Source organism: Sinohyriopsis cumingii, chromosome 1 (genome assembly GCF_028554795.1).
Source record: "Sinohyriopsis cumingii isolate HCF-2022 chromosome 1, ASM2855479v2, whole genome shotgun sequence".
NCBI classification, from domain to species: Eukaryota; Metazoa; Mollusca; class Bivalvia; order Unionida; family Unionidae; genus Sinohyriopsis; species Sinohyriopsis cumingii.
Window position 1 is genome coordinate 84,894,882 of NC_142961.1, and position 19,053 is coordinate 84,913,934.

Below are 19,053 nucleotides of genomic sequence, written 5' to 3' on the forward strand. Positions count from 1 at the left end.
TTGGGCAAGATAAATGGTCACCTATGCCACTAACAACCCAGATAACTGGACTGCATTACTTTGATGGAAAACTCAATGAGCTGGTAATTAATGGTTCTCTCACCAGCCTAAAAACTGTTCAAGGCCTTCATGAAAAATACTAAGACCAAAAATAAAAGAAAAACTAATGCAGAAAATGATCACACTTTTACTAAACCATTCAGCTGTTGTTGTTGTAGGGTTAAACATCATTTTTCAGCACACGATAGGCTATACATGGCGGCCAGTATTAATGGTGGAGGAAAAACCCAGAAAACCCCGGAAAAAACCACCAACCCATGAGAAGCTACTGGCAAGCTTTCTCACATACCCACATTAGCCAAATCCGAGACTTGAACTGATGCAAACAGAGGTGAGATGGCAGTGATCCGTAATGGAGTGCACTTTAGACCACTCAGCCACTCGGGGCCCCAAAGCCATTCAGTAAACAGACAAAAGGGAACAATGAGCTCACAGAATTCAACAACACAGAATATATCATCTGTTACCAAAATAGTGAGAAATTCCCTGGTCAGTATCAGTGATCCATAAAGCTACTTCAAAACGTGATATAACCTTGGCTGACTGATACAGTTGTTGTTCTGGTTTAGAATATATAACAACTTCCAATTCCACCAGGAATGACATGGCTAAACTGCTAATGGGTACCTTGTAATAAGTATGGATGATGTAAAAATCAAATGATGACACTGGAGAAAGGAACCTGTTGCAGGACTACTATCAACACCTGATCAGAAATGTGACCTCCAGTGTGACAGAACTTCAGAAAGATGTATGAATGTTATCAGAGAAAATGAAAGGTATACTGGCACAAAAAAATGTGTCCTACTAACATCATATCCATAAACATCTAGAAACACAACAATGAATGTAAACATGTGAATTGGACTACACTTCTTATACATGATTCTAATGTTCCTGTCATTAAAACAACCAACTAAATGGGAATGTATAGCAACAACCAAAAAAAAAAGCCACTTTCAACTCTTTAACGCATTCCTGCTTTTCATAAGTATATGCAAATAATATATCATTTTTTCCTCAGAAAACAAATGAATTAGACCTTCACAACGCACACATCTATGAAATCCCACAATTCTATTGGCAAAAATTTTAATGAATACCATAATATTTTCTCAAGAAAGGCAGCCACTGAACTACAAATCAGAATTAAGTCTGCCTGATCCACCAAGAATTCAGGTCTCCTGCAACTGATCACTGGGGGTCTAAAACTAATTCCTGCCTATTCATTTCTACACTATAGGGATTTTTGTCCTTTTCAGCCATCCAAATATAAACTCCATCACTCACTGGTGCCAAACTATTGCCCTTCTCATCCTATGTTCATACACATGGTTGCAATATAGTTAATCATAAAGGAAAATCCATTTTTAACAAGTCCAATATTAATGGTTCTTATAAGCAATAATTTGCAAGTATGCCAAAAATGCAACAGAGATCACATTCAGACTCCTTGCAAACAGTCTAGTATATTACTACATGGGCACACAACTCAACCTGGTAGAGAAATCTTTCTGATGATTTATTTGCACAAAGAAAGGCAACCAATCCAATTTATATCAAAACAATGAATTGGACAGTCAATGAAAAAACAAGTGCTGAATATTTATGTCAAAGACTAAAAATGGATTTTGACTTGAATTAAGATGGCATTTTTTTTCTCAAAATGAAGATGACATTTTGGGCATATATTATGTCTAAAGTCAATACAATGTGATGACAACATGACTGACAGTAAGAAGATATTTATATATGAATTCATAATAGTGTCGACATAATCATGTTAAAGCACTGTAATTTGTCTTGGTGATGTAAAAGACATCTTTATCACCTGTGCCATCAAAATATTTTGCCATGATGATAGCACCATAATACTTCCAAAGAATTAGTTCCGATGTAAACACCCTCTCAAACGGTGTCCATAATGCATACTGCCTCTTGTATTTCTTTAAAGTACGAAATAATGAAAGAACAAGTGCAGACAAGTAAATAGACAGAAAGGAGGAAATACATACTGTGACAGACCATTATGGACCTTTCTACAATTATTTCTCAATGCCTGACAGATTTCTGAAAATGAACAAATCACATAAATAACAACAAGCAATAGTCTGAGACATTTACTGGTATCATTAGTGTACAAGCCTCTAATAACTTCTATTCTTTGGTAGGGGAATTTCAAGCAGCAAGCTAATTAACCTATGACCTGATTATACTTTACATGAAAAATAGTTTGCAAACACTGAATTATATAAGTTTTTTTACTCATGATCAAATAAGTTTTAAACTGGAATTCAAAGCGTAGATATTATAATTATTTACAGCAAAATCCAAACAGAAATATCATAAATAGGATATTTACACAATATCTAACAACAAAATACATGTGAAAAATTTGTTCCTTAAAATAACGATGCTTTTTAAATAGTTACTCCATCAAATATATATGTCCATCTCATAAAGGTATCTTTTATTACTGCATGTAAATCATGTCCTCCCACTCACACATTTCTGAAAATTGAAATCTTGTTATTTGAGGGTTTTGAACGATGTTGCATTTGGTAATTAAGTTTGTGGATGTCTCCTCAGGAAAATCAATTTTTAAAGAAAAATCTGTTTCTTTGATAATTCTTACCCACTCATAATGTAAATAGTATATGAACTACCTAAAAAAATCCATCTCCCCCCCATCACCATAAAAATATACACCATAAGCTAAAATAGCTGTTCCCCATATCTTCAGGCTTGTTTCAAGTGCACAAGTGCTACAAGGTTATCTATTTGACTAGGCAGAGGTTAGAGTACACTTCGATAGAGGAACCAGCACCAAATCCCATTAATCACATAATTACTGGAATGGATTTACCTTTTCTTCCAGTGATGTAACTGCAGAAATGGCTTGGGAGGGTGAAACTATACCATGATTGAAATGTATTGTAGAACAAAAATATTTGCCTTTCTACAGAAGAGTTCTATTCCCTCACACCAGAGTTGACTGCTTCTGGAATCCTAATGAATGTGAAGCAGCTTTGAGTTCAAGTGAGATACAGACTTGAGTCTTATGCATTAATACAATTTAGAGAAAAAAAATTGTTCCCTCAAATTTACCAAGTGGTGTAACGAAGTAATGGAGTAATCATTATACTGAATGAGGCCTCACTAGGACAAAGTAAGACATTTAGGATAAGAGGTCTCTGAGGTAAAGTTTCGGAATGACCTCTGTCCCACTGCTTGGACGACACCAGTTAAAGAGTAGTTGCACTTGAATGTCATGCAAGTGGTGACTGCTCTAACCTTATAATCTCTGTGTGTGTGTGTGTTTTGAACTTTTAATGTAGCTTTAACAATTTTTTCGTCATATCGTTATGATGTCTGTAGTGTGACAGTTTAAAGTGATGTCTAACACTGGGGCATCATGCCACAGACATGTAACATCATGTCCCACCCAGTCACATTATCCTGACACCAGGCCGACCACTCCTAACACTAACCTCTTAATGCTGAGCACCAAGTGAGGCAGCTGCTAATACCATTTTTTATAAGTCTTTGGTATGACTCAGCTGGGGTTCAAACCCGCAACCTGCCACATCCAAGGTGGAAGCTTTAACCACTAGGCCACTGCAGCAGTCCCTTTACAATCTAATATATGTAAGAAATTCCTTCCGTCATCAGTTAGTTCTGTCTATACTCAGCTGATTAAATGACTGTATCTAGAATGGAGCCAGATCAGATCATCCTTCTTGTGGTAATAACATATATGGTCCAGATGCTGCTGGGGATGATGGGTCCAACGAAAAATGCAGTTTCAAGACAAAGGAATTTTTTTCCATGAAAGCAGGATCCATTAAAGAGAAATCAAACCACAGTGCAAGAACTACAAGTGGTCTGGGTTAACCATTAAGGTTCATGACTCACTGATTCTATCTGCTGTAGGTAAAGTGACATGAAAGTAGGCCTTGTACAAGAGGTGAGTCACTGAGGTTCTGGACACTGCTTCAAAAGATGTCATATTCAGCCACATCAGAACCCACACATGATTCCATTTTGTACAGAGAGGTCATTGTTTTGGCATCTACAATCCTATCATGATGGCAATACATATCTGATATAATGGAACAGTAGCCCTTGCTTGTGATGGGAGCTAACTTTCCCACATAGAACAATTGGAGGAAGTTAGCTTTTTTTGGCACCAAAGCTTTAAAGGGACAATGTATTCTAGTCCGAGTTTCCTCAGACCCTTGTCACCCCATTTTTGATATTTGGACATTTATGTTTGGGTGTAGAATCCATTCCCTATCGAAAAGTTGGAATTCGCCATTTGGTGACGGCATGGGGTAGCCGCTTACTAGCTGGCCCAGCAAACATGAACGACCTTTCATCGATATATACCTGCATGAAATCGACAGGAATATGATTTATTTTCTCAAAATTTTTCGCATAGCATTCGTCATGTCTTTAATTCGCTGACAGAGATGAAAGTAAATTATTGCTGAAATTTTTCCAGGATCTGGCTATTTGCATCCTGAGTCACATGACTATACAAATCTTGCAACCTACATGTCAATGACATCAGAGGTCATATAGTCATGGATCTCCATCATGAAGAAGGATGGCAAAAGTGGCCAGATGAACAAGATCTAGGGTGAGTCCAACATGACTTGAATGACCCAATTGTTTGTTGGAAAAAAGCTGATCCAAGTCTGACAGAACAGGAGGATTCTGGCACCCACAAGGTCACCAGTGGGTGAGAGTGCCTGTAAATCAGAATCAGTTTGTTGGAGACTGGGTGAAGAAGACACCTTGTTTTATCTTCCCTCTCCCAGTCTGCATGTGGAAGTTATGAGGATATGATTGCCTGCAACTCACTCAGCAACTAAACGGTTGCTGCTGTTGCTGAAAATTACCAATGCAATCGTTTTTATTGACAATCATCCCTTCTCTGGGTGCCCCTGATGGGGTCACAAAAAAAGAGAGACTTGCACCAAGAGCTGAAGGACAGCTCTTGCTTTTTCACCTCCTCAATATGAACCCCAAACAAAAGAGGGAAGGAAGCACAGGCTCACTGCATGGTGGGATTTAAGAGAAAATTGCAGGAGTGTGTCTCTTATTAATAATAATAAAAATAATAATGAGGACTTTGTATAGTGCCTAATCTATAGAAGCTCTAAGCGCTTTACAACATTAGACAACACTTATAATATAAAAATCACTAGGTCTTTAAGTTTGTTCTTGCAGTCAAAATAAATTAGTTTTTTAAAAGCACTCTGGAATGGGATCACTGTGTCTTTGTGGTTCAGTGGGCAATTCATTCCACATTGCTGGGCCCTGGTATGTAAAAGAACGTTGTCCATATGACTTCGTTTTCATAGTGGGAATAATGAGTATACAATTGTCAGAAGAGGAGTGTTAAGTATCTTGCTGGTGTGTACACATGGGCAAGGTCAGATAGGTATGTTGGACTGGAGTTTGACAGTGAAACAAAGCACAAAGAACAAATTTTGTGTTTGATTCTGGATCAAATGGATAGCCAGTTAGGGTACAGAGCAGTGGGGAGGTGTGCTCTGATCGTGGTACTCTAATATGATCTGAGCAGCTGTGTTTTGAACTTTTTGAAGTTTCTGAAGCAGATACTGAGATGAACCTGACAGAAATTGAGTTACAACAGTCCAGTCTTGAAAGTACTAATGAACACACAAGTGTTTTAGTGGCATCAACTGAAAGATATTTGCGAATGGAGCTGATGCATCTCAGCTCAAGATATGCAGCCTTGCATATGTTCATGACATGTTGATGCAATGTGAGAATACTGTCCAGAGTAACACCTAGGTTTCGTACTGACTGTGTGAATTTAATGTAGGTGTTTCTGATATTTATTGTTTGATGTAAAGGATGTGAATGAAAAAGTCTTTGTGTTGTGATCAGAATGGCCTCAGTTTTATCATCATTCATCTGCAGCTTGTTACATGGCATCCATGATTTCACATCAGAAATGCACCTCTCTTTTGATGTTGAACTTACAGCAGGTCACTAGGGGATTAACCATTATACAGTAAGCAACCGTAGTAACTACCTTGGCAATATGGCATATTGATTTCCAGGCATGGTCATTTTCAGCTTTATTAGATCAGCAAAAGATTACAAGAGATGCTGGGTTTAGTAATGAGGAAGTCATCAGAATGTTCTTGACCAACTAAGATTTAACATTTAAAACTTGTCTGTCCACTTTAGAATATAGAAAAGGAGACATGTTAATGGCAGTAATATCCTTGCCTGTAAATCTCAGAGTGTGATCTGTACCAGTGTGGTGAGAGAGTTGCTGACAAATCACTCAGCAACAACAGCTTAAAATTGTTCCCAGGTTTGCAAATTTTATCTGAGAGATACACCATAGTTTCTGATATCTTTGACAGCTGTGATAAAATTCTGAAGGATGGATGTTCATTATCTTCCTTAATTACAGACTTTCCAAAGATGGACTGGATGTCCAAGTTACCCCTGCTGTCAACTGGGGGATCCTCAGCACATTCCGCTTCCAAGGGAAAGGCTGACTGAGGCATGTCCAGCATGGGGCATGGTCTGGCTACGGAATGCCAGTCTGATGTGGTCATTAAGGCCGGTCCAGATAGCTGGATAGATTATTCCCATTCTGATGCTGATCTGCCATGTACTGGTATTATGGATATGGTTGTTCCGATTGGCCGATTTGGATATTATCAATGTAAAAACTGTTGAGTGACGTGCTATTTACCATGCACGATGACAGATTCTTTTGTCAATATCGCACACATGCTACATCCATATGAGGAAGAACATTGTTATGTATATTTAATTTGTATCATTTGTTGGCTTTTCTTAATGATTAAATCTATTATACATTGTATTTTGTACTTGACTTTGCCTAAAATCAAGATCAATGTGTACCTGTAAACAACATAATTTATTATTAATGTTTACTAGAATCTGAGCTTAGGACATTAAGTTTTTCACATGGAAATTCCTAAAATTGTTGACAACTCTGAATGTTTCATTGAGGAGACTGACCTACATCCTGCCTCTATTACTGGTCTTACCTTTTCATATAATGTTGTTTACTGAACAATTATTAATTCTTACCATTATATCCAAAGCAGAATCTGTCTTATTGTTGTGTTCAGTTTTAATTTGGGTCGATTTATTAATTCAAAAATAGTATTCAATAGAATTACAAAGTGCTCAATAATATTCTTTAACAGAAACATTAATTTGGAATTACAGTGAATTCAGGCAAGGACGTTTTGGATTATATTATTGTGAAACATCAAAAAACTGTTAGCACATTGCCACATTCCAAGACATTGGTACACAGCATGTTTGTGACAACAGGCACATCAACACATTCAATACTGGAATTTATTTGGAAAGCAACTTCATTTAGAACTTCATACATCTGGATTTTTTAAAGAACGTTTAGGACTATGTGGGATTTAATTCACAAATCTGTAAGTTCTTTCTGATAGTTTCTATTCTAGGGAAATAAATTATTTGTGGAATTTTACAAAATTTGTTGGTTTTCACTCTTTTCTGTTACTTAAGACCAACAAGTCATAACAACATTTTGTGCAGGCAAGGCATATCTCACAGTTGTGCCCTGAAACTTTAAAGTTTCTGCACACCATTCACTTGACTGACATCTCCGTAATGAAAGAAGAAAAAAAAAAAAACAAGTACATACAACAAATATACAAATTGCTCAAACAGGAAAAACTGCTATAAGAAGACATCCTAAACAATAGGTACTAATCTGAAAATTAACAGCAAAATGCAATTACACGTGTTACACTTATCTATATTTTTGTAACTCCTTGCACATGGTTTTATCTAATTTTTGTAATTTTTATTCATGACTGCTATTTGTACAGAATATCTTTAGTTAGATTTTGCCTTCGTGACCTGATCAAAAATTACATAGGATCTATAAATAGGTGTTTATATACATGTTGACAATTATTCATAATAATCTTGATAATAAGACTTAATGCAACCTTTGGATTAATTTCTCAGTGGCTGATGGATTTTTGATGTTTCCAGAAGAATTCAGTAACTTCCCATTGGTTGGGCTGGGTCACATGAATGGATTTGATGCAAAATGAGTAATAAAATGTCACACAGGGTATATTGTGAAATCTGTCACACAGGGTATATTGTGAAATCTGTCACACAGGGTATATTGTGAAATCTGTCACACAGGGTATATTGTGAAATCTGTCATACAGGGTATACTGTGAAATCTGTCACACAGGGTATATTGTGAAATTTAGTCACAGCAGAAGGTGTCTGATAGGAAAAAGCTGATCAATCAGATTCATTCCGATTTTGGAGTCATCCTCATTTCTTGTGTCCCTGTTATAAGTCTACAGATGTGTTTACTGTTGTACTTAGATATTTTTCAAGAGGATAAACAATGTATGGACTGTTCAGTGGAAACAGAAAGTGTTTATTATTTGAACTATAATATACAGAATAATATATTCAACTGTTGGGAATAATTTTAAGGAGTTCAGAACGATGTCATTTTAACGTCATGATTCTTAGTGGACCAGTACATTTCCGGTTTTAAATTTACACTGAACTTTTCATTCATTTAGGACTTTCACAGAACTTTATGACGGTTATTCTGGATTCACATCACAATACTGCAAGTTCCACTCACATTTTCATTTATAAATTTCATAATTAAATTCTTTGTTAAGTTTTACAAAATTTGTTGGTTTTACTTCTTTCTGTTACTTAGTTTATAACCACAGGGTTGTAACACCTGTGAAAATTTGATTACATATTTGTATCATGGAAGAGTCCATAAATATAAATAAATTCACCAGGTAAAATGCAACTGTTGTATACATCAGGTACATCAACCTATGACTTACTATAACAATGAAAAAAATTGATGGATGAGCCAAACAGATTATAAATTGCAACTGATTCTTCAGTAGAACTGTTCACAACTGCAAGTGAATGTTTAAATTGGTAACATCTGGGATACAGTTGGCCACCAAGTGGAAATATGGCGACTTCATCTGTAAGAGTTACTTCCCTTAATCTATATACATAGAAAGATGTTTTTCATCTTTCAGAGAGGGCTAGATTTGGATGGTTATGCATTTGACTGAGAAACGAAATTGTGGATAATGTGGATATGAACCACACATCAAATACGTTTAAGAAGTTTCATAACGATATCTCGAACAGTTTCAGTGCTTGTAGATTGAAATACAAACATAGGAATAGCTCAGGGCATTACCTAAACACTGGCAGCTGGATAATTTACCTGCCCAAATTTTCCAGAGCAACAGCTACTTTTTTCTAACCCCTACACCTGTTAGTGGAGCACCTTCAATCTCCATGCCTCCACCATTACATTAAAATCCTTACCTGCTTTTTCCACTCCTAAGGAATTATGGACTGCCTTGAAGTTAAATCTTCTCATATACATGGATGTGCAAAACAAAATGGGAAGTGGGCGTGGGAATAAGATGTGAATTCATGGAATTTCATCTTACCTGGATCTCTCTCCATAATATTCAGGGCTTCTATTGCAGCTGTGGCAAGCATGGGAGGTAAGGATGCAGAGAAACAGTAACCTAACCCTGACAGCCTCTGAAATTCAATAAGAACACATTTTATGAAATGAAAATAGTAAAATGTTTGTAAAAGCTATTCAGGTTGAACTCGCATGATTATTATTATTGTCAACAGACATACAAGTTAGCATTTTGTTTAATTCTGAAATAAATAGGTTAAATTTTCAACACCGGCTCAGTTGGCACTAGAATTGTCCAAGTAATCACAGAATGTTGCTCTAAACAATACAAACCTGTATGATTATTTAGTGAACCAGAAAAAGATCTGTTTATGAAATTTTCCACTCTGGATTTGACTTTTGTTACTACCCATTATTTACTTTCACAATTCTCTCATTCTAACAGAAATTTCATTTGTGTCCAATTACAGCACTTCTGCTATCCATCATTAATGTTACACTAGCAGACACCAGCTACTTTAAGGCAAAAATCTAAATTTTCAATCAACAAATAGGTTACTTGTATTGAACTGAAACACTATCTGAACATTTTGATCACCATGGGTGATTTTGTTGATTGCTCAAGCCAACCTAGATTTTAAACATAAGAATTTGAGGTAAATTTCTTCTCAAAATACACAACAATCAAGAGGGTTGTTGTTGTTGTTGTTGTTGTGGGGTTTAACGCCATTTTTCAGCACACGATAGGCTATATATGGCGGCCAGTATTAATGGTGGAGGAAGAACCCGGGAAAACCCCAGAAAGAACCACCGACCCACGAGAAGCTACTGGCATGCTTTCTCACATACCTACATTGGCTGAATCTGAGACTCGAACCGGCGCAGACAGAGGTGAGATGGCAGTGATCCGTAACGGAGAACGCTTTAGACCACTCGGCCACTCGGGGTCCCCAAGAGGGTTGTAATCTTATTTACTGTGAACTTCAATACTGAAACTCTCTGCATTAGGGATTAGTTAGGGTCAACAGGTATAAATTCAGAAAAACAAAGGAGTTTTATAACTTTTGGGCTAGTATTGATAAACTGGATTCCCCCCCCCCAAGCGAGGTAAATCATAATTCCTTTAGAATTCAAATGGTTTCTATCGGGTACAGTGAGGATATAGAACATTATTACCTCATAAACAAAATTCTACAAATCTAAAAATATGGTGGGTCAATTATCAAGTTATAAAATCCAGTATTTGTTAAAAATTATTCTACCTAGGCGTAAGACCTCAACTTAGGTCATAACTAGATCAAGTGATCTACAAGTGGGATCAAGTCATATGACAAGTAAAATACTCAACTGGGTGAAACAAAACAGTGGACATCCTCTGCTTCTAACGCTAAAATGCAAGTATCTAATTGATGATCTGAAAATTTACCGTGTCCAACACAACTTTAGACATACTTCAGAAATACATATGCATTTACAGTTTGCAATATATATTAGTGATTCAAAACACCAGTATTTGCCATAACATTTGTCCCTTTACCAGAAAAATTGAGACTGTCAGTATTCATGTACTGACAAACTGTAAAATGTATTTTAAGTCTTGAAAGTCAACCTGCTTAACATAAAATTCTGTCAAAAACTCATTGATTCTTTTCAGGCAATTGTATTCCTATATTCCAACAAACTTTTATCAATGATCAACAACACATTACCATAAGAAGAGTCTCCTCATCTCATTGATGGTATCAGGTGGCACCATAGGATATATATACAGCATAATTATGCCTCCCTAGTCTTTGTGAAACAGACAATTTACAGTAGGGCTGGAGTTCACATGGTTATCAAAGTACTGAAACATAACATTGGATTGCTCCTGCAGCACAAAAAGCATGGAAGCCAAGTAGCCAATTTCAACATGTGTAATTGCTGTCAAAACAATGCCTGAAGCCATGATAGATACAAGCTGATTCTACTATTGAGGATGAGTAATTGCTTGTGCAAGAAGCAATACAAATTAACTCATTAACCCCTGAAGGTTTTTGTCATTTTCGCCTGAAATGCAAGTAGGAAACACACTTTGGGGGCTATTTCTAAATATGTCCTAATAAATTGACTTAAAAGAAATTTTTGGTTAACCTAAGTCCTAGTTGTTTTAGAAACGTCTTTTTTCAATGGCTCTTTCGTGCGCACATGAGCAGAAGGGTAAAAGTTGGAGATCTTTTTTTTTATCCTTGATGGATCCATCATTTCTGTATCCAGACCACTTTTTATTTCCAATCCCCATCTTACCATACCTTTTGCAAAGGTTCACCTGTCTGTGTGCAGTTCATATCATTCTGCCTTAGATCTGAGGCCATAAGTCCACAAATCAGACACCAAATCCAATTTCGACAGTGGGTGGAAAAATATTGGGTCCAAAAAACTGTTTTACCCTCTGTAATTTGTAGTGCGACTATAAAGTCCAGATTATTTGGTATCTTTGTAGAGCTACATCTAACTTTCTATAATACCACCCACTTGAGTGTATCTTAAACGACCATGATGCTACAAAGCTCAGAAGTAGGGTACTACCTCCTGACAAGCAAATGAGGCACCAGGGGTTAATGAGTTAAAGTACCCCTATTGTTAATTCAAACTTTTTTTTCTTTCTTTTTTTTAAAACAAATTAATACCCACATGTCTGTTTGCAAAGGGACCAGCTTGGTTTGGATTTGGCCACTTTCTGTTTATGGATGATTGTTAGTCACATTATCTTATAAGCCATGCTTACGTTGAAGAAATTAGCTCATAGCAAGCTACTAAATTTGAACATCCCATGCAGTGCTTCACTATAAACTTTGTAAGTAAACTCTAACCAAAGCTGTTAACTGTGTGTGGATTAAGTTGATGACTGACAGTGATGACAGTGGAATAGGATTACGTAGTCTGAGATTCCTCTGACCCTTCTCACCCCATTTTATATATTTTTACATTTATGTTCAGTTGTGGGGTCAGAGACAACTGACTATCAAAAAGTTGGAATTCACTGCCACCTGGGGAAAGCCAGATTCAGAGCACTTGTCAATGGTGACATGTGCCCTCTGCGTGATGAATCTGTTTTTCTCCTGGTTGCTGTGAAAGCAATATGTTTCTGGTTTTTGTTCTTGGAATAAATATGTTGAGAATTAAGTATGCTTTAGTCCTTTTTAAAAAAATTATGTGACTTTCATTTAATATTTTATAACTTTCTGTACAAAAACATTGGAAAGTTTTTTTATATATATATCACATGACTGTTGGACCCTTGATGTTGTGGACATATTGGTTATGAGATATATTTAATCATGTGACAGATAATACAAATGGCAAGTGGCATATCAAATTTCATCAACACTTAGTTTTATCTTGTCTGCCCTCAGATTAAACACATAGGGAATATTATAATGCCAATTTCTGAGATGAATTCCACCTTTTCTAAAGGCAACTGGATCTGACCCTGCACCCCAACTATACTCTCAAAATATCAAAAATGGGATAGGAAGGGTTAGAGGAAACTTGGACAAGGGATTACTCTACTCTCATGTTGTTGATCTGTGATGTTGTCTATTATCAACACAGCTCCTGTAATGGGCAGAAATGAATTCATTTAATTTTCTTTCTCTAAAGTATTGTTTACAACATAATTTTCTCTTCTTTATGCAAATGATAAACCAGGCATAGACAATACTAGCTGATTAGTATCTGTACTGGTAAAATCTGACCTTGTACCAACACTGTTCATCCTTGTCAGTACAATGGGCCTACAGTTGTGCAACTCAAGCTGAATCTCCGATATAGTGGTTAGAGTATCCGCATCGAATGCAGGAGGTCGCAGGTTCGAACCCTGAACAAGTCATACCAAAGGCTTATAAAAATGGTACTAACAGCTGCCTAGCTAGGCGCTCAGCATTAGGAGATTAGTATTAGGACTGGTCGGCCTGGTGTCAGGATAATGTGACTAGGTGGGACATCATGCTATGTGTCTGCGGTATGATGCCCCAGTGTTAGATATAAGCTGTCACACTGCAGATATTGTAGCGATATGACTGAAAAATTGTTAAGCTACTTTAAAAATCTAAATCACCCACATACACACACACCAATATAATCGTTTAAAAAAAAGTGTTTTGACCTTTGACACCTACATATGTCTCAAAGCAACAAACTATTAATGCAGTTTTGCTGTCACCAATCATAAAGTTGTCACAAACAATGAAGCCAGGCAACCATACCAACAAGAGCAAAGGGTGAAATTAGCAACTAAATTGTCTTGCCATGCTTAAGCCAATTTTTAGTCACATGATTACAGGCTTTATTAATATAAATATACTACACTGGAACCAGACTGAGAAAAAAAAGAAAACTTAAATTTCTCACTAATAATTGTGTGCATGCTGGAGATTTCTTTGAGTGGCAGAAAGAAAGAGATACCCCTAAACTCAGGAAATCAACCAACCCATGTGGGAGTTTCATATGCATGTTATACCACTTATTCATATGTTGCACTTATGGCCACCATGCTTAAAAATACACTTCCCATCAAAGAGCACTTGACCAACTTAATGGTCCATTGACACAACATCCATTCATTTAAACACAATAAAACTGGTACAATACCAAATGAGACTGAATAATAATAAGCAATTATGAATCCAAACTGAAAGTCTATATACAAGCAATCCAGCAAAGAAGTACAATAGCAGCATGATCATGTTTCTGATTCTTTCAACAGATCTTTACTTTCTTTTTAAAAATATTTATATTATTAAATTCAGTGTCTTCCAGTTAAATGTTTTTGTTTTGAAAATCAAACATTCTTCAGCGACTAATGCTTTCAAGCTCTTTTCTAGGACTTTTGGAGCTGTCCTCAAATAAAAAGCACTTTCCAAAGTAACCACTGCAGGAAGAACAAAATTACATTAATAACTGACATTTGAATCTTGAAAACATCTGGATATTTTACTGTTCTTGTTGTACCTACCTGATGATCAATAACATATTTCTTCCCACAACAGAATCCACCACAAGAACCAATAGAATTCTCCAGGGATGCTGCAATCAGGTCAATCTCATCCACCTAAAATACATTTGACATTATTACAAATATAAAAAGATTACAAAAAAGGCTGCTCTGTCATTTGCCAAATTAATTTTCATTTGATACGTATCTATGGCAGACTAAGCTTAAGTTACTTTATCTTGATCTCTTTGCCATTTGGTACTGTACTTATCTTGGAAACTTTAGAAACACCACCCCTAGCCCCATAAAATAGGAAGGGACTTGCAGAGCTGAGGTGACCTTAGCTAATATATATTTAATGCCCTGAAAAGTTTCAAATTAAACTGACACTTGAAAACAACTACTACAACTATAACCTAATAATTAAACGAAGACTTGGTTTGGTTTGTTTGTTTTCATGTTTTCAAGTGTAGCAACACAAATAAGCTATTCATTGACAATACAATCGGATTCAAGTGACTTGCCTCATAACACAGTACAGTACCGTAACCATACCCATTCTGACTGAATGGTGGGATTCAAACCCACACCCTTTTCAATCAAGAGTTTCACATGCAAACCATCAGGGCTCCTATGTTAAGACTTTGAGATTCATAGTGTGCTTGGGAGACATGTCTGCTTTCTACCTCTTCAGTACAAGGTTTAATTCCCAAAACCACAAAATGCATGGGCAAAAGGTTATCCAGGATTATTGGTTTCCACAAATTTCCCTGGTGTTTCCATCTCAATGACCACCTAATGTTGACATCTGTTCCACTGAGAGTACTTTACAGAAGTTCAAAAAAACCTGTCCTAGTGCATTTTAAATCTAGGATAAATAAATGTTAAGAGATGTTAAAAATATTTCCATACAAACCATTATCTAAAAAAGGTTCCTACAGCACGGAATTTATTTATATTTTATTATCAACTTGCATTGTAATTAAAATGAAGCTTGAAACAGCTCATGCTTAAAAACAGCACTATTATGCAAAGGAGTTTGTTTAACATATGCACTTTTACAAACAGAACAACATTCTGTTTTATGATTTACATTTTTTTTAAATTAAATAAATGACGTGTAATATATTTAATATATACGTTTAGTAAAAATAGTGTTCTTTTGTTATGAAGTACTTAATCAACAACCAATGCATCTGCCATCATATTTGTTCACAAAAACTATCAATTTTACTGTATTATAATGCATGATAACCAGTCAATGCTTATGTCTTCAACACTCATCATAAACTTGATACTTTTCCTTCATATATGACTGATCTTCAGCCAAAAGATAAGAAAAACTGATCAAAGACTTTTATACTATTGACATTACTGCTCTCCAAACTGAGGATAAATTCTGTCATCAAAATAGCTGCTTCACTTGTTAACCAGAGCCTCTACCAAAACCAAAATAAAGAAAATTCAGCAACCTCCATTTTGAAAAAAAAGGGGAGAATTTTATTAATATAGGAGAGATTTAATGAGAAAATAAAGGTAGGACTTGAAAATATCATGTGCAAAGTCACACATTCAGTTGAATTTTTCATGCAAAAAAACAAACTCAAATCTCACAATCAAGCATCTTACAAGAGATCCTGTTAGCAACAACAACAAAAACAAGACATGAAAATTAATTATTTCTAACATAATTCAGCCAGAGTGAACTAGTGTTTGACATCTGATATATTTACAAAGGCCATGTTCATTTAAGAAACACATATGGACATACTGATGCATCCTACTATGCTATTTTTGTTGATGTGTTAATGCTAATACCAGTTTAAGCTGAGTGATACAAAGACAAGGATTCTTGCATTTGAGGTGTGATAGGGTAATTTTACTTTGAGAAACATAATTTACTAAACAAAATTCTACCATAATTACACTTTTAGACAGACATGGCTTAAGTTCCTATACGAAGGATAAACCACTCCTCTTAATGGGAGGCAGCAAAAACAATGGTCATATGACATGTGAAATCAACACACCACTAATAAGGAAATTAAATGATGTTTCCTTATTAAGAAAAAATCCAGGCATTCTGCGAGGTGGTAGTTGGTTTGGCAGTTGTCTAAACCACAGCCACTGTACCAGCCAGGTTTCATTCATTTTTCAACACTAGCTCTCAGAGATTGAGAAGACTGACACTACCTGCCAGTGAACAACCTCAAAGATGTCTTGGATTGAATCAGATAAACAAGGTAACCAAGACTGCTTGCATTTTGTGAGCTGAAATTTTCATGAGGCATATCTCATCCTGAGAAACTCCAGAGTACTAAGTGTAATATCGACACAAACCGAGACACAAACATTTCAGATGTTATGCCATGTTTCCTGGCATTTAGCAAAAGAAAGAGGTGTTGCTGGGTCCCATGACTGTTTTTCATGCATTTCAGATAGCATCCAAGATCTGTCCTATCTGAGTGGGGCTATCAGCCCTCACTTTTCATTTTACCAACAGTACCAGAACTGTCGTGGGGAAGGTGGGTAATTTGTGCTTCCAATGGATGACTAGACCATTTTGTATTAAGTGTCTGGCCTCTTCTCAACAATGAATGGACTAGGATAATACGATTGCTGTAAATGTGCCTTATCTACACCATGATATTGAGCTAAAATCACTGGTAAAATTCCTGAATAGGATGCATAGGTTGGGTGATTTTGTTGGTCATTATTTGAGGAAGTAGATCACAATCACTGAGTTATGCAACATTATGAAAATTATCCTTCCACAAAGCTGATCCTTCCAGATATGAAATGCATTTACTGCAGCCTTCATTTCTGTTAGGTATATATGAAAGGCACTCTCATCCAGCCCCCAGCTGCCATAATCTGGACCATAATCTTCAGTTACGGTATTTGCAAGGGAATTCCTGATGTGAACTATTGTTTGTCTTAAAACTAATGCAGGAACTCTCATCTTGATTCTAATCACTTTGCCTTTTATTATGACAGTATGTAAGATATGTATTTGTTACTGTGCATGTACATGATAAAACGGATAGGTAATGTGACCAGAGATACCGTGGACATGTGTTTGGGACGCTTTTGTAGGATCTACAATGACTAATAAACTGTATTGTGGTTTGAAAACATGAAACAACATTTTGTTAAAATAAACTGTTTCTAATAATAAGTTTTGTTAACAAACATGTTTCTCAAAGGAAAATAATGCAGCTTAAATAAAAAGTTATCAGCATTATCAGTAAATCATCCTGACATGTAATGTTGTGTAACGTGTACTGCAACCTAGTCTACTCAGCTTTGCCTTTTCTCAACTTGTGATGCCACATTCAATAAGAACATTATCCACACTTTAAAAAAAAATTAACACAAATATCCTACTGAAGAGTCTCTTAAACAGACATATGAATATACATAACTTAATTGGAATGGGTAGTTTCTGTCACTGACAGCCATGTGCATGTTCATATACACGTTTACAAATTTTGTATGCATTTACCATCAGCAAACCAAACTAAGCCATTTACATGTGTCAATTTTGCAACCTTACTTGGTATCTAAACCAAAGGAACATGTGTGAATGCAGATGGATAGAGATACGGAAGTATGCATCAATTAGGTCTATGCTGCACACAAACTCATCTCTTCTGACTGAAAAACTGAAATAAAACTCTGGAGAGTTTGGCTTGCAAACCCTCTCCACCGCCCACTTGGTCAGTAAAGAAATTCTCTCCTTTTTGGAAACATTTCTAGTTTCTCTAGATTGAAAAGAACCTGCCATGGAAGAGGGAAATGAAAGGGGACAGCCAGGATATAGAAAATCTACAGCCCATCAGAAACAATTTCAATTGCCCGTCTGTTTTTCTGAAAAAAGGTTGATCAAAGCCTGCCAAAAAAGGAGTCTTTGTGCTGTTGGTGAGTGGTCAGGCTGACAAGTCACTGGCGACTGTTATGAGGATTGGGGAAGAGAAACTTAGCTTCCTATCCAGTCATATTCAAAACTAAAGAGCATGCTGCTATCTGAAGTTGGACTGCAATCAAGACTGCTGCAGATGAATGGGATTCAGCCTTTTCTCTTCTTGCCTATGACCATCTCTCTTTTATGGCTGACTGATGTAGCTGAAAAACTGGAAAAGTTGGCATAGAAAGCTCAAAGTGTCTCTGTGCTGTCTGCTTCTGCACAACTTTAATACTGCCCCTGAACAGCAACAATGTACCAAAGGGCAGTGAGCATAAAGCCAGTGAATGATAAGGCTTAAGTGAAGACTGGGAGTACAAGGAATCTCATTTCACCACCATATGTAAATTGCAAGAAACAGTCGGGCCATTGTCCATGGAATGATGAGTGATTACGTTAATCCCCATTGCAATACAAACAGCACACTCCCATATATGCTAGTTATCAGATTGTGTTAATCCCCGTTGCAATACAAACAGCACACTCCCATGTACGCTTGTTGTCAGATTGTGTTAATCCCCGTTGCAATACAAA

The 19,053-nt window shown here is 36.3% G+C and overlaps 1 protein-coding gene across 1 annotated transcript in view; it reads right to left on the reverse strand.

The window, feature by feature from the left end:
• LOC149807269 (serine palmitoyltransferase 1-like) overlaps positions 1–19,053 on the reverse strand; it is a 103,376-nt gene that overhangs the window by 43,898 nt on the left and 40,425 nt on the right. The window contains exons 10-12 of the mRNA XM_089964262.1: positions 14,577–14,672; positions 9,600–9,696; positions 2,076–2,130 (exon numbers count right to left, since the gene is read on the reverse strand). Coding sequence (XP_089820388.1) covers positions 2,076–2,130; positions 9,600–9,696; positions 14,577–14,672 — 248 coding nt within the window. The remainder of the gene's footprint in view (positions 1–2,075; positions 2,131–9,599; positions 9,697–14,576; positions 14,673–19,053) is intronic.